Source organism: Dermochelys coriacea, chromosome 4, assembly GCF_009764565.3.
Source record: "Dermochelys coriacea isolate rDerCor1 chromosome 4, rDerCor1.pri.v4, whole genome shotgun sequence".
In the NCBI taxonomy this organism is placed as follows: domain Eukaryota; kingdom Metazoa; phylum Chordata; order Testudines; family Dermochelyidae; genus Dermochelys; species Dermochelys coriacea.
In genome coordinates, this window is record NC_050071.1 from 109,503,803 (window position 1) to 109,519,078 (window position 15,276).

General features: G+C 43.0%; 1 protein-coding gene across 6 annotated transcripts in view; it reads left to right on the forward strand.

The window, feature by feature from the left end:
- Nucleotides 1-15,276, forward strand: part of CCDC149 (coiled-coil domain containing 149) — a 71,634-nt gene that overhangs the window by 27,520 nt on the left and 28,838 nt on the right. For 4 of the 6 annotated variants that reach the window (XM_038398961.2, XM_038398965.2, XM_043514061.1 and 1 more), the window contains exons 5-6: nt 10,996-11,112; nt 12,866-13,038. In XM_038398961.2, coding sequence (XP_038254889.1) covers nt 10,996-11,112; nt 12,866-13,038 — 290 coding nt within the window. Of the gene's footprint in view, nt 1-10,995; nt 11,166-12,478; nt 12,549-12,865; nt 13,039-15,276 lie in introns of all 6 variants that reach the window. The other 2 variants (XM_038398960.2, XM_038398962.2) reach the window with 1 other exon arrangement.

A 15,276-nucleotide genomic window follows, 5' to 3' on the forward strand; every position in this document is an offset into this window, starting at 1 on the left:
GAACTTACTTTGGCCCCCCCCCGCTCCTTGTCCCCTGACCATCCCCTCCAAAGACCCCCCCCATCCCTAATCATCCCCGCCCCCTGACAGGCAGTCACTGGCAGCGGTGGGAAGCGGAGCCACGTAGCCCCAGCCTGCTCCACTCCGCCAACTCCCAGCGGCGGTGCTTTGCTTCCCGCTGCTGGTGAGTGCGGGGAAGTTAGGGAAAGGACGTTCCCCGCATTCACCGGTGGCGGGAAGCGGAGCGCCGCCGCTGGGAGCCAGCGGAGTGGAGTGGGCTGGTGCTGGGCTCCTCCGCTGCCACCGGTGAGTGCGGGGGTGGGGGGTAATCCCCTCCCCGAGTGACACGGCTAGGGCCGGGGCAAGGGAAGCTGAGTGCGCTGTTCCCAGCCCCCTGCTAATCTGGGCCTGCAGGGCCCCCCAAAAGTGCCCCGCCACAGCTCTTGCCTCCCAGACCTGGGGGGGGGGCGCGCTGCTTTACTGCGTTGTATGCGAACCCATGTTCATAGATTCATAGATACTAAGGTCAGAAGGGACCATTCTGATCATCTAGTCCGACCTCCTGCACAACGCAGGCCACAGAATCTCACCCACCCACTCCTGCGAAAAACCTCACCTATGTCTGAGCAATTGGAGTCCTCAAATCGTGGTTTAAAGACTTCAAGGAGCAGAGAAGCCTCCCTCAAGTGACCCGTGCCCCATGATGTTATATCGGGGTAGAGGTGCACTTATCCTCATAAAACCCAGGGATGTAGAGAAAGCATCTCCATTTCACAGATGGGGATGTCTGGTACACAGAAGCCCAAAGTCACACAGGAAGTCCACAGCAGAGCAGGGAACTGAACCTGGGTCTCCTACATCCTAAACTAGTGCCCTCGACACTGGACCATCCTTCCTCAGAAACATAAGTTGAGTAAATGCTTCGTTTTCTTCCTGAGGACTAGAGGAGGGTGAAGTGCTTTTTTAAAATATTTTTTTTAATCTACTTTTTAGAAACCTTAATTGTTACAAATATGAGGAACATGAAGTCTTGGCTTCCCTTTTTGCTGCAGGGTCTCCTTGGAGGACTATCAAACTGGAGTAGGAGCTTTCACAGTCTTTAGTGTGAAGTAATTGAGGCTCTGACTCGAACAAAGACAATTTTCCTCCCAGCAGTTATTTTTGTTTAAACTTATAACTCAAATGCCTAGCAATCTGACTAAAAATATTTCCGCTCAATTGCTCTGATTTCCCTTTTTGGGTATTTATGATGTAATAATGCTGTTCATTCTCCATTTGCTTGTAGTCTGTTCTGGAAAAAAAAATTGGCAAGAGCTGAACTTCTAATATAATATATAGTAAAAAACCAACCCCCTCTCCCCACAAATCTCCATGTTTTTCTCTGCTGCTCTCCTTTAAGCCCTATCCTGATGTTGGGGGCACTGCAGACTCTTACAATGCCAGGCCTTAAGTCTCAGGTAGACAATGCCTCCTGTAGCCCTGGGGAGCTCAGCCATTTGGCCACAGTAGAGAGGTGAGGCATACCTTTCCCTCTGCTTGACCAGTGTTGCTGGGACTATTACTACACCCCCCTTCCAGGTCCACTTTCCTAGTAATTAGGAAAATTAGTTCCAGTAATGGCACAGTCCCTGGAGAGTTCTACTGCTCAGAGCACAAGGCCATTGTGTCTGGCCTGTGTGCAGGACGTGGTTGTCCTTTCCCTTCCTCATGCACCCATGCATGCATGTGTTAAATATGGTCCTGTCTGTAGAAAAGGACACTGCATTTTAGTCACTGAAAATGAATGTGTATAATATGGTCTGTGAAACCCAGCTCCAGTTTTCCCCGTCCCCCACAGGCTTTATCACTGGGAACCGAGCCCTGGACTGTATATATGTTTTGTAGTAAACTAATTGTTTCGTAGTGCTTTTAATCACAGATATCAATGCCATTAAATACCACAATTATACCTATTCTGTCAAATTATTTTTCTTAATGCTATGGCTTTGGTAGCAGTAAATCCAGTTTCTGCAGTTTGAGCTGTCTTTGCCCTGCTTTCTCTCTGCAGGTCAATTTGCCATTGAGTAGTCATCTTTGTGATACCTGTACTCTCACATGATGGGCTGGACTCATTTTGGTGACCCTTGTGTCCTTCAGTAAACTGAATTATGCAGCAAGGGGTGCATCAGAAATGGTGTAGTAACAAACACATGACCAAAAAACCAAGGGGAGTTTCACCAGGCATTAATTTTATCCAAGATTTTCATCTTAGGAACACAGCTAGTCTTCACTTGTCTAATAAGTGATACATGTAGTTTATTTTGGGGCCAGGTTGCAGTCTTTGAATTGTCTGACAGGAGTTGTGGTCTCCCCAAGAGACTGAAAGCTGGGAATCTATATGCCAGGGGTTCTAAACCTTTTTTCTTTCTGAGGCCCCCTCAACATGCTATAAAAACTCCATGGCCCAGCTGGCATGTCTGGCATTAAGGGGTAGCAAGCAGAGCAATTGCCTGGGGCCTCATGCCATGGGGTCCCCGGAAAACTATAGTGTTCAGGCTTCAGCTTCAACCCTGGGTGGCGGGGCTCGGGGTGCTGGCTTTAACCCCATGCGGAGGGGCTTCAGCTTTCTACCCTGGGCCCCAGCAAGTCTAATGCTGGCCCTGCTTGGTGGCCCCCCTGAAATGTGCTTGCAGTCTCCAAGGGGCCTCAGACCCCTAGTTGAGAACGCTGCTTGTTGCCATATTTTACACTCTCCTATCTTTCCATCCTGAAGCACTTAGAGGAGAGGAAAGTGATCAGGAACAGTCAGCATGGATTCACCAAGGGAAGGTCATGCCTGACTAATCTAATCGCCTTTTATGATGAGATTACTGGTTCTGTGGATGAAGGGAAAGCAGTGGATGTATTGTTTCTTGACTTTAGCAAAGCTTTTGACACGGTCTCCCACAGCATTCTTGTCAGCAAGTTAAGGAAGTATGGGCTGGATGAATGCACTATAAGGTGGGTAGAAAGCTGGCTAGATTGTCGGGCTCAACGGGTAGTGATCAATGGCTCCATGTCTAGTTGGCAGCCGGTGTCAAGTGGAGTGCCCCAGGGGTCGGTCCTGGGGCCCGTTTTGTTCAATATCTTCATAAATGATCTGGAGGATGGTGTGGATTGCACTCTCAGCAAATTTGCGGATGATACTAAACTGGGAGGAGTGGTAGATACGCTGGAGGGGAGGGATAGGATACAGAAGGACCTAGACAAATTGGAGGATTGGGCCAAAAGAAATCTAATGAGGTTCAATAAGGATAAGTGCAGGGTCCTGCACTTAGGATGGAAGAATCCAATGCACCGCTACAGACTAGGGACCGAATGGCTCGGCAGCAGTTCTGCGGAAAAGGACCTAGGGGTGACAGTGGACGAGAAGCTGGATATGAGTCAGCAGTGTGCCCTTGTTGCCAAGAAGGCCAATGGCATTTTGGGATGTATAAGTAGGGGCATAGCGAGCAGATCGAGGGACGTGATCGTTCCCCTCTATTCGACACTGGTGAGGCCTCATCTGGAGTACTGTGTCCAGTTTTGGGCCCCACACTACAGGAAGGATGTGGATAAATTGGAAAGAGTACAACGAAGGGCAACGAAAATGATTAGGGGTCTAGAGCACATGACTTATGAGGAGAGGCTGAGGGAGCTGGGATTGTTTAGTCTGCAGAAGAGAAGAATGAGGGGGGATTTGATAGCTGCTTTCAACTACCTGAAAGGGGGTTTCAAAGAGGATGGCTCTAGACTGTTCTCAATGGTAGCAGATGACAGAACGAGGAGTAATGGTCTCAAGTTGCAATGGGGGAGGTTTAGATTGGATATTAGGAAAAACTTTTTCACTAAGAGGGTGGTGAAACACTGGAATGCGTTACCTAGGGAGGTGGTAAAATCTCCTTCCTTAGAGGTTTTTAAGGTCAGGCTTGACAAAGCCCTGGCTGGGATGATTTAACTGGGACTTGGTCCTGCTTTGAGCAGGGGGTTGGACTAGATGACCTTCTGGGGTCCCTTCCAACCCTGATATTCTATGATTCTATGATTCTATGATTTGGTAGCAAAAGTTCTGGGATGGTTCTTCTGAGCTGGCAGAAGAGTTAACTCAGCATTGCAGTAATGATAAAATACAGTATATACAAAAACAACAAATGACAATAATTTCTTCTTACATTTTTATACTGCCATTTTTCTCTCTCCATTTTTTCCAAAGCAAAGGTGGGCCCTGGGTCAAAGTCAACTTTATTTCTGGCAAGAGATGAGCAAGCAATTGCTTTTGCAGCCAGTGAAGCTGCTGCTGGATGAACAATTCTGCCTGTGCTTGAACATGCATGATTCATAAAGCTTGCCCCTCAATGACACAGGTTTTGTAGAATTAAAAAAACAACAAAAACCCTTCAACAGAGCCATTGTGTGATATTTAAGGAGAAGTGTGTTGATGGCCTGATTTTTTTTTTCCCTTCAAATTGCATTAATGCTCACCAGTAGTGAGATACAATGGTTAATTGAAAAGAAAAGGAGTACTTGTGGCACCTTAGAGACTAACAAATTTATTAGAGCATAAGCTTTCGTGAGCTACAGCTCACTTCATCGGATGCATTTTCACGAAAGCTTATGCTCTAATAAATTTGTTAGTCTCTAAGGTGCCACAAGTACTCCTTTTCTTTTTGCGAATACAGACTAACACGGCTGCTACTCTGAAACCAATGGTTAATTGAGTTAGCAATGGGATTTTAACTGATGACCTTTGTACTTGTTATGGGAATTGTGGATTCTAGATGTTAAGTACATAATCAGTTAGACAAAAGCAAATTGCTTGTATTTGACTTTTTTAACTGGACTAATTTTCCCATTTATTCATCTAGAACTCAAGTGGCACAAACAGTAAAACATTTCCAAAATTTCGTGAAAGGTTTGTTGCTGCAACTAAAGAAATACAGCTACAGTTACACTGTAGCATTCAAGCAACTGAGTTCTGAGAGTATTTACTCTTATGGTTGATCACAATCTCTTATCAACTCTGACACATGAAAACTACTCTGTTTACCAGGTACTTGATTTTTAAATCCCTTTTCTGCCCAGCGTTGGGACAGTGATACTTGGAGAATAAACCCTTAAACTTAGAGGGCCTGAAGAGATCACACTTGTGCGTTAAATGGAAACATAAAAGTTGATTGGTGGGGAAGGCTACACGCTTCTAGGAGATGAGTTGACTCTTATCTCCACTTTAATTCCCACTCAAGCAAGTCACTGACAGAGAAATGATTTGCCGAGCTGCTAAGGGTATAGTTCAGTGATAGGACAATATGTTGTGTCCAAAATAATTGATACAGTATTACTGCACATACACGAGACAAAGTCATTGTCAAACTAAGTCTGTCATGTGAAAACCCACTGTGTCAGAGGTCCTATCCCTGGGCCAAACAGCCTATTGTGGCTTGGAAGTCCTATACGTGAGCTTACCAATTACCAGAATTCCCTTACACAAACTACTTGCTCAGTGTGAGATCTTTACCACAATTCAAGCCTGTGCAGAATTGGTCCTCATTTCCAGCCTAGGTCACAGGCTATCTGGCAGTAGCAGTGTTATGAACTCTGGTGTAGAGTGCTGGCGGCTTCCTGCAGTGTTATCTGGAGTTGTTTTCATCAGGGGTAGGTGGTGGTATTGGAGAAAAATGCCAGCAGCAGCTTATCTGCACCAGAGCTTTTCCTGGCAATGGTGGGAAGTTTGGATTAAAAAAAAAAAGGTGAGATGCATCCTGGACAATTAGGGGATTGAAGGGTCTGTTCATAAAGCAGCATAGATATTGTTTTGATGCCCTTTTCAGGGATGAGTCCTTCAACTTGCAATCAGTCATTGACTGTTTAGACTTGGTGGTGACTTGATATACCCCTGGCTGTGACTGTGAGCCATAAGCTGTTGAGTTACTGCTGTGGAGTATAGTGGTAAGCCAGTCGATCTGGCAACTTTGCCTAACCAGCTGAACCAGAAGCATGACAGCTAAAGCCTGCTAGGCGGGGGTGGACACCTGTAGCATGTATCAAACGTGTGAATCAAATCGCTGTAGAAACTAGCTATGTGATAAGTGTAATTATTACACTAAGAAATCGTTGTTTGACACTAACAGTGTACTTGGTCCTCTATAAGAAACGTAGATACTCAAGGTCCTTGTCTCAAGTTGTTTTATGGTTATGCGAAGTACACAAAAGTGCACTGGGATACCCAGAAGTGCCAATGTAACATATCATTAATGTAATGGGCTGGAGACAGCATTTCACTGCTGTGGCTTAAGGTTGGTGCTCTTCATGGAGAATTTGAGTTGAAAATAATTACTGTAACTTCATATTGTATGTGTGTGGCCACGAGTAATCTAGTTATATATTTAACCTTCTGGTTAATATTTTGAGATAAATTCTGTATGATCAGATAAAATGGTAGTGCAGTACAGTATCCCTGTATTCAGTTCACAACTTCAAACTACCTTTGGAACCTGAAAGAGAGTTTAAGTTAACAAAATCTAATATGTCACTAGTGTGTCCCATCCCTAATGAACCAAAAGAGGAACCAAAATAATGCTCCCAAAATACATATGCACATGCTGTGAAAGCAGTATCGCTGTACTCTTAATTTTCCATGGCAATTGCTACCTGTGCACATTGTGCTTCTAGCAGGAACTATGAATCTGGGGGGGGGAGGGGAAGGGCGAAAGGAATAGCTTTAGCCAGGGTGCAGTAAATTTAGTAAATAAAATACCACAGAGGTAACAGATTCAAAGTTGAAACTTATTTAGGGGTGACAGTGGCATTTCTGTGGCTCTGACCCTGCAAATATTTACATAATATGCTTAATATTACACTTTTTTATTTGCAAAAAGAAAAGGAGTACTTGTGGCACCTTAGAGACTAACAAATTTATTTGAGCGTAAGCTTTTGTGAGCTACAGCTCACTTCATCGGATGCATTCAGTGAAAAATACAGTGGGGAGATTTACACACACACACACACACACACACACACACACACACACACACACACACACACACACACACACACACACACAGAGAGAGAGAGAGAACATGAAACCATGGGTTTTATCATACACACTGTAAGGAGAGTGAGTACTTAAGATGAGCTATTACCAGCAGGAGGGGGGGAGGAGGAAAACCTTGTGTGGTAATAATCAAGGTGGGCCATTTCCAGCAGTTAACAAGAATGTCTGAGGAATGGTGGGGTGGGGAAGAGAAATAATATGGGGAAATAGTTTTACTTTGTGTAATGACCCATCCACTCCCAGTCTCTGTTCAAGCCTAAGTTAATTGTATCCAGTTTCCAGATTATTTCCAATTCAGCAGTCTCTCGCTGGAGTCTGTTTTTGAAGCTTTTTTGTTGAAGGATAGCCACTCTTAGGTCTGTAATCGAGTGACCGGAGAGATTCAAATGTTCGCCGAGTGTTTTTTGAATGTTATAATTCTTGACGTCTGATTTGTGTCCATTCGTTCTTTTACGTAGAGACTGTCCAGTTTGACCAATGTACATGGCAGAGGGGCATTGCTGGCACATGATGGCATATATCACATTGGTAGATGCGCAGGTGAACGAGCCTCTGATAGTGTGGCTGATGTGATTAGGCCCTATGATGGTGTCCCCTGAATAGATATGTGGACAGAGTTGGCAACGGGCTTTGTTGCAAGGATAGGTTCCTGGATTAGTGGTTCTGTTGTGTGGTGTGTGGTTGCTGGTGAGTATTTGCTTAGGTTGGGGGCCTGTCTGTAAGCAAGGCCTGTCTCCCAAGATCTGTGAGAATGATGGGTCATCCTTCAGGATAGGTTGTAGATCCTTGATGATGCATTGGAGAGGTTTTAGTTGGGGACTGAAGGTGATGGCTAGTGGTGTGCTGTTATTTTCTTTGTTGGGCCTATGCTGTAGTAGGTGACTTCTGGGTACTCTTCTGGCTCTGTCAATCCGTTTCTTCACTTCAGCAGGTGGGTATTGTAGTTGTAAGAATGCATGATAGAGATCTTGTAGGTGTTTGTCTCTGTCTGAGGGGTTGGAGCAAATGCGGTTATATCATAGAGCGTGGCTGTAAACAATTGATCGTGTGGTGTGATCTGGATGAAAGCTAGAGGCTGCTCGGGCGGCCCTGGGGTCAGCTGCTGCAGCTGAAGAAGTCACGGAGGTCCTAGAAAGTCACGGAATCTGTGACCTCTGTGAAAGACTCGGAGCCTTAGCCATGATGCCTAGAAGGCTCTGCCAGATTAACATGCCTGTGTTAACTGCAACTACTGCCTGATGTGCAGAATTTGCTTTTCACTTCCTCTGTTCAGCACCTATAACTGTGAGGTCTGATTGAGGTATCTATCTTTATTCATCTTAACCCAAATTGTTGGGTTAAAATAAATTTTGATTTTTATCATTTTTGCCTGAGCCTAGCACAGTAGCGAGAGTGTTGCTAAATAATGGCATGCTGCACCCTGCTTTGTTTGGTGAAAGCCTGTTTGTTTAGTGTATGCTGAGCCTCTCAGGAACCACTGCCTCTGTTTGAAGTGCACTTCACTTCAAAATCTACTGTGCTGGAAATATTTTTGGAGTCCTGAGGGGTCCTTTATTTGTATTAACCTATTCTGAGGAATAGGGTAACAAAATGAAGCTGAGTGGTTCTATCCTGAATGAATTCTGAATGATAGTTCAATAAAAATACAGTGCCCAGAGGGACAGAGTACAAATATTATAATAAAAGGCTAAAATATAGAATAAACGCTTCTGCCCTCCCCCCCTCCCCCCCCCCGCTCCTTTGCTTTCCCCCAGCATAACATGAAAATGCTGACATTCCAAGAGTTACAAAGGGAAAAATCTTCACAGTAGGTGGTGCCAGATCAGCAGATGCTCAGGGTGCAGACCTGGAGGGCTAGGCCCACTCAGCCGCATCTGCTGTCTGAGTTGCTGAATGTCTGAAGTGATCTGTCGTTTAGGAATAAGATTTGTGTTTAGGATTCCCACCACCCCCACACACTTCATCAGTAAATAAAGAACTGTGATTTGACTGGAACAAACTTTGGGCCTTGCAACCCTTATTCCTGCAAGTAGTATTTACTCAAGGCTGTAATCGAGAGTGCTGGAACTAGGGGTGCTGGGGATGTGACAGTACCCCCTGGTTTGAAGTGGTTTCCATCATATACAGGGTTTACAGTTTACTTCAATGGCTCTGAGAACCCCCACTGTACAAATTGTCTCAGCACCACAGGCTGTTGCATATTATACCCCAGCCTCTTCTTGGGGTGTGCGATGAGCATGGTTGAATGGCATTAACCAAGCTCTCCCTCTCTAGTGCTGGGTGTGCTTTGGAGAGATCCTAAGCTGTTACTTGCATTGAGGGGGAAGAAGGTTCCCTGCTTCCATTTTCTGAGCCTTCTGATCCTTATTTCATTTTACTTTTCTAACCAGTCGCAAAGTGAGATGCTGTAATACAGTTTGGCTATTAGCACTATGTGTTTCTCCCCTTTCACATCTGCTAGATGTCCACTGGCAGCTGGTATCTCTCATCCCAGTACTCATCTGGTTTCTCCCCCTTTCACGAATAATCATACGAAAGCTCTGGCCCCATTCCTCAACCTGCTTGGTTTAAAAAAAAATTTTTTTTTAAATTAGCCACTGGTATATTTTCCAGGAACAATTCAGAGTGTGCTCCTTACAATATAATCCACACTGTTTTTCTGTGGGAAGGGGGAAATGCAGTTTGTCAAAAATAAAGTAGCCTGTGGACCATTACTTCACTCAGGAGCTGTAAATCACCCTTTAGAGCTTATCAGGAGAAGCTATAGTAGCAGCACTTGTGTGGACTAAATGGGCTGAAGTGGAGAAGAAAAACCTGTTTTTGATGGCCTGCTTTGCATCAGTAGGATTTTAAGTAGCACATAGGTACTATGGTGACTGGCATCCTCTAAATACCTAAAATAAATGGAATATACAGTCTTCTGTTTCAGAAGATTGATTTGCTAACTCTGAAATATAATGGTGCACATTAATTCCTTTGTGCTGCTGAAAAATGGGAGGGAAGTCATGGGAATTCTCACCGCAGATTTCTCAAGCCTCTATGGAAATCCCACAAATTGGGCTACTGGGATGTAGCACTTTTTCCGAACTGTGCAAAGTATAAACAATTCTAAATGATGCATGTTCTTTAGCCTATGCACTCTGTAAGCTGTTTATTTTACCCCTTTTAATCCTTGAAACCTAATCCTCAGAGTAGCTTCTGTTTAACAGTAGTGTTGAAAACGGTTGGATGTTAATTCAGGTCAGGCTTAGTTTAAAAAATGTTTGCTAGCCATGAAAGATGCTGAAAATCTTAAAGATTTAGTTTTGCATTTTAACTAAATATTTTTAACATCTTCCACATTATATGTTAGTAGATATTTCAGAAACGTTTGTTTTCATGTTCATCTAAAAATAGCCCCGTTCATTTAATCTTTGTGCTAATTCTGCACAAAAGTTGCCACTGGATTTAGTTTAGGTGTGGTGCTGGGCAAGTCACTTTACTTCTTTGTGCCATGTTTCCTAATCTGTAAAATTAGGATAATAGTTATTGTCCTTTGCAAACATCTTTCAGATATAGGGGTGAAAAGCCTGATATAAAAGCAAGATATTATTTCTGGTAGCAAATAATTTTTAAAATCCAAAACCTTGTCTTTTCTGGAGAATGAGGATGGATCATATGTCCATACTCACTTTAAACGTATGCCCATATGTAAAATTCTTAAATTACTGCTAGAGGGCCTAATCTGGCTCTTTGAAGTCACTGGCCAAACACCCATCAATTTGAATGAGAATGGGATAGGGCTCACAGGCAGAAAAGTGATCTCTTGTAAAATATGTCTGGTTCAGATTTGTGAGAGTCTGGAAAGGCTCTTTGATAACATTCCATATCTAGTGATACAATATACTCTCCTAATATTCTCTCAGGTGTTCAAACTGTGGTTTATGAAGTCTTGGCATTTCTTGCAGCTCCTTAGAATGACAATAGCAAAACAAAGACTTGGAGATGAAGAAGTTGGGACACGCCACTTTGCAGCACATGAGCGTGAAGACCTTGTTCAGCAGCTGGAGAAAGCACGAGAACAAGTAATAACTAATGGGCGTTCAGTGAGAGATTTTCACTGCTGGCAAAAGAACAAGTAAATTACAATGCCTCTGCTGTTACCTGGTTTGCAATGCAGATAGTGGTGTTGGTGGCAAGGAAGTTTATACTCTGGTAGTATTTATTGAATATATGTGTAAAGAGCATGCAGAGCATTTTACGCATTTACAAGGTATGTACCAGTGGAGATCAAGTTGCTTCGCCTCAGAAATTCATCCACCTCAAAAGGTGGAATGTGACAGTTGTTGAGTAGCACATAGCAACAGTTTAGGAATGTCAGTGAAGAATCCCATATTTAACCAGAAATGTCAGAGGGCACATGAGTTGACATGATACGAGATGCCCAAACTGAAATTTAGCCAGGGGACAGATTAACATGTTAAAGTGGGTTCTTTAATTTCCACAATTGGGTAAGACTTCTGATTGATGCTTTGTCCAAAATCCCTTGTGTCTTTCATCAGGAAAGTGCTCTTTAACACTGCAGTTAGTACTCACTGTGTACTGAATCACCAAGAGTTCATGGTGTCTTCACCTAGATGTCCACTGGCAGTTGGTATCTCTCATTCCAGTACTCATCTGGTTTACACCTCCTTAGTGTACTGAAGGCAGAACTTCAAAGCCCTGAACACACTTCAGTTGAAACAACTGAATTTTAAGGACAGGTGTTAGAACAGTTTTTCTACCCTATGTAGATTGGTTATTTTCTTGTAATTAGAAATGGGTCAAAACTTGAACCTTGAATATGAAACCCTTTGAATTGTGAAGGCTGCTGGGTTTTAAATTCTAATCCCAGGAGCTAAACCTGTCATTACAAACTTGGATCCATGTCCAATCCAAAACCACCAAGCCCCGACATCCCCCCCCCCCTTCAGATGGTGCTGAAATTTCTTAAGAACTGATCTCACAAGAGAGCCTTATCTAGATTTTGTCTCACACCCTACACTAGCCCAGACCTACTCTATACTCAAATGCTAACTCTTTGGTCCCTTGATACCAAGTTATAACGATGCTAGGAACCACTTGTTGCTGACCTAATTCTGACCTTCCTTTGCTTTTGTATTCCAAATAGTTTCTAAATATTTTGCAAGGTAGTTCAGTTTTAATTGCTGAACTTTGTTTTAACTTTAGTTTTAATGAAATAGAGAAAAATAGAGTAAACAATACTTTTAAAACAAAATTGTGTATGCATGATCAAAAGAGAACAACAAATGCAATCTTTATTTTCCTTTTTTTGGCTCTCATTTTAAAAGGGAGGAAATAGCAGTGCAGAAAAAACTGTAGCTATATGAATTTTAGAGTCAAGCTAAAGAAATTTTGCAGAAAGGTTATGCATCTCAATTTTTCTTACAGTGGTGTCTTCAGTGATATTACTGACAACAATTATAGGGAGCATCATAAATTAAAATATTGCTTGGTCAAGGTAAATTCTAATTTCTTTCTCAATATATTCAGTTAGCTTGAGTAGAGATGTAGTGATCCACAAAGATTGAAACTTAACTTCTCCAAAGTTTTAAGGATGTTTGAATCTGGGGGTTTGGTTCAGTCTTCATATGCTGCCTTTTAGTATGTTTATGGCTACTTTTTTGTTTTACTTTTATGGATTATCATAAATCTACTAACTAGCCTTATAAATCTGACCCTCTTCAGAAGTGAAGTACTTGCTACTGTTTTGTGTCTGGATATGATAAACTCTTCAGTAAATTCTGCAGAATAACAATAGCTTTGCTTTCTTCTCAGATTGAGACTCTGGAACATGATCTTCAAGCCGCATTGGATGAGCTACAGGATGTAAAGGAAGAACGCTCTTCTTATCAAGATAAAGCAGACCGACTCAACCAAGAGCTTAATCACATTCTGGGAGGACATGAAAATCGCATCATTGATGTAGATGCCCTGTGTATGGAAAACAGGTGAGTGTATAGGAAGTCTACAATGCTTCTCCAGTATGTACAGTGTGATGGTTCACATGGTTCAAGGACTGAGTCACCTAGTTACCCCTTGCCTCGAGCGAGAGGTAGCTTTGTCTGAGGTTAGCTGGGTGTTAGTGCCTTAACACCCCCAGCCTGTCAGCCACTCAAGCACTCTCCTTGAGTTGTGCCAGTTGTGGCTTTGCCTTGCAGATTAACAAGAGGGGCACCCCAGACCCTTTGAAGCATTCCCCTGTGATATCCAGCCCCAACACAGGCTACTCTCAGAAATCTGAGATCATCCATTCTCCAGCGAGTAATGTACTCGATTAGTGTACTTAAATTGCTGCTCCTGTGTAACGCACAGCACTTGTGAGCACTTATAGTAAAACAAAAGGTTTATTTAAGAAAGAATAGAGATTTCACTAGAAACGAGTGATGGAAGCAAATGGTCTCAATACAAAACAAAATCATAAAACTTGAGCTAGGAAGTCTGCTTATTAATAGTTACCTTTTCTATCTAATAGAGTAGGTTCTCCCCTCCCCTCAGAGTTCTGTTGCAAAGCTGGCTGGTTTCCTAGGAACCAGGATCCAATCTTTCATGAAATACCCCCGCTCCACAGGCTGTTGGCTCAGTGAATGGATGCTGAGTGTCTTTCTCCGCCATGTGATATATGGAATCGCTATATCACATACTACACTTCATGAATAAATACCATGCAAGTGGTGTATTAGGTGCAGTGAGTTTGTCAGGTTGGAGAAAGGAGTTGCTTGCAATGAACCCTTTGCCCATTAGCACAATTAGCCTCTGTGTGACAGGCAGCAAATTGCTGAAATTGGTGCTTGCATCAGGAGCTCAGCCACACCACAGCTTTAAAGAAAATATTTCAAAGTATGTAAACTGACGGATTTGGACTCTTAAGTGTCGTGCTTTGTACTTGTTCAGTTTCACATTTGTTTTCATTCCATCTAAATCATGAACGAGCAGCCAGAATTCATAATGGCAGGCAGCTTATTTGGATTTTGCTCAGCTGAAATGGTGGGAGTGATGCTTTGCAGTGTGTGGGGATGAGGAAGGAGGGGCTGATTCATATTCTTTCAATCAGTTTATGACACAGAATCAAAGACAACTTCAGAAGTAGCCATATTTGTACCCTTCAGACATCCTGCACTGAATACTGAGACCAAACAGAGTCTTGAGCTTGTAAATGAGGGGCCTGAGCACATGGATACATGGTTCTGCATCCAGCTTTGACCACAGAAAGGGCTTGTCTTTTTATGGGAAAATTTGCCCTTGTAGGCAAGTCCATTAATTCTCTGTCACTGCTTTGGAAAGGGGAAGTGCAGTTACAATATGATTTGGGCTCTCTGCTAGGACGCTAGAAGAGAGGGCCCTGAAGAGGCTTTGCAGTATGTCCATAACATTTAATTACCTAGAATTTCAGAGTTAGACACTGTTGTTCTGAAATGTTCATAACTCTGAACAAAATGTTATGGTTGTTCTTTCAAAAGTTTACAACTGAACATTGACTTAATACAGTTTTGACACTTTACTATGCAGAACAAAAATGCTGCTTTCCCTTTATTTTTTAGTAGGTTACGTTTAACACAATATTGCATTGTATTTGCTTTTTTTCCCTTTTTCTCTGCTGCTGCCTGATTGCATACTTTCGGTTCAAATGAGGGGTGTAGTTGGCTTGTCAGTTCATAACTCTGGTGTCCGTAGCTCTGAGGTTTTACAGTATACACATCCAGACTTAAGGGGCCAAAGGTGGGGAAATGACTTCTGAAGTCAAGTATGTGTTCACTGAAGAATTAACTCAGGCTTTAGCCCAGATGTTGCCCCGATCTCTAATCTGTGTTTGAAGGTGCTTTAAACTCAGGCTAGTAGACACAGTTGAAGGTATAGTCTTGAACTTTGGTGTTGCTTTAGCCTGGGCTGGCAACCTGTCTGCTTTGCAGTGAGAATGCAGGGTAATCCAGCCTGGCTGCTATTAGTCTTCTGATGCTGTTCCACGATTGCACCTGGGCTGTACTTTGTTTGATCTTCCCTTCTGCATTGGAAGTCACCTACACTGTCTCAGCATTTTAACCCCATATTTGCCTGCTCCATGTCTGCTTCACTTGCACAGCATTTCAACAGATGTCTCCACTTGGAAGTTCAAAACGTAAAAGTATTGTTCTCATGGCACTGCCACTTCATGCCAAGTGAGAGAGTGTGAGCATCCTGTGAATGAATTT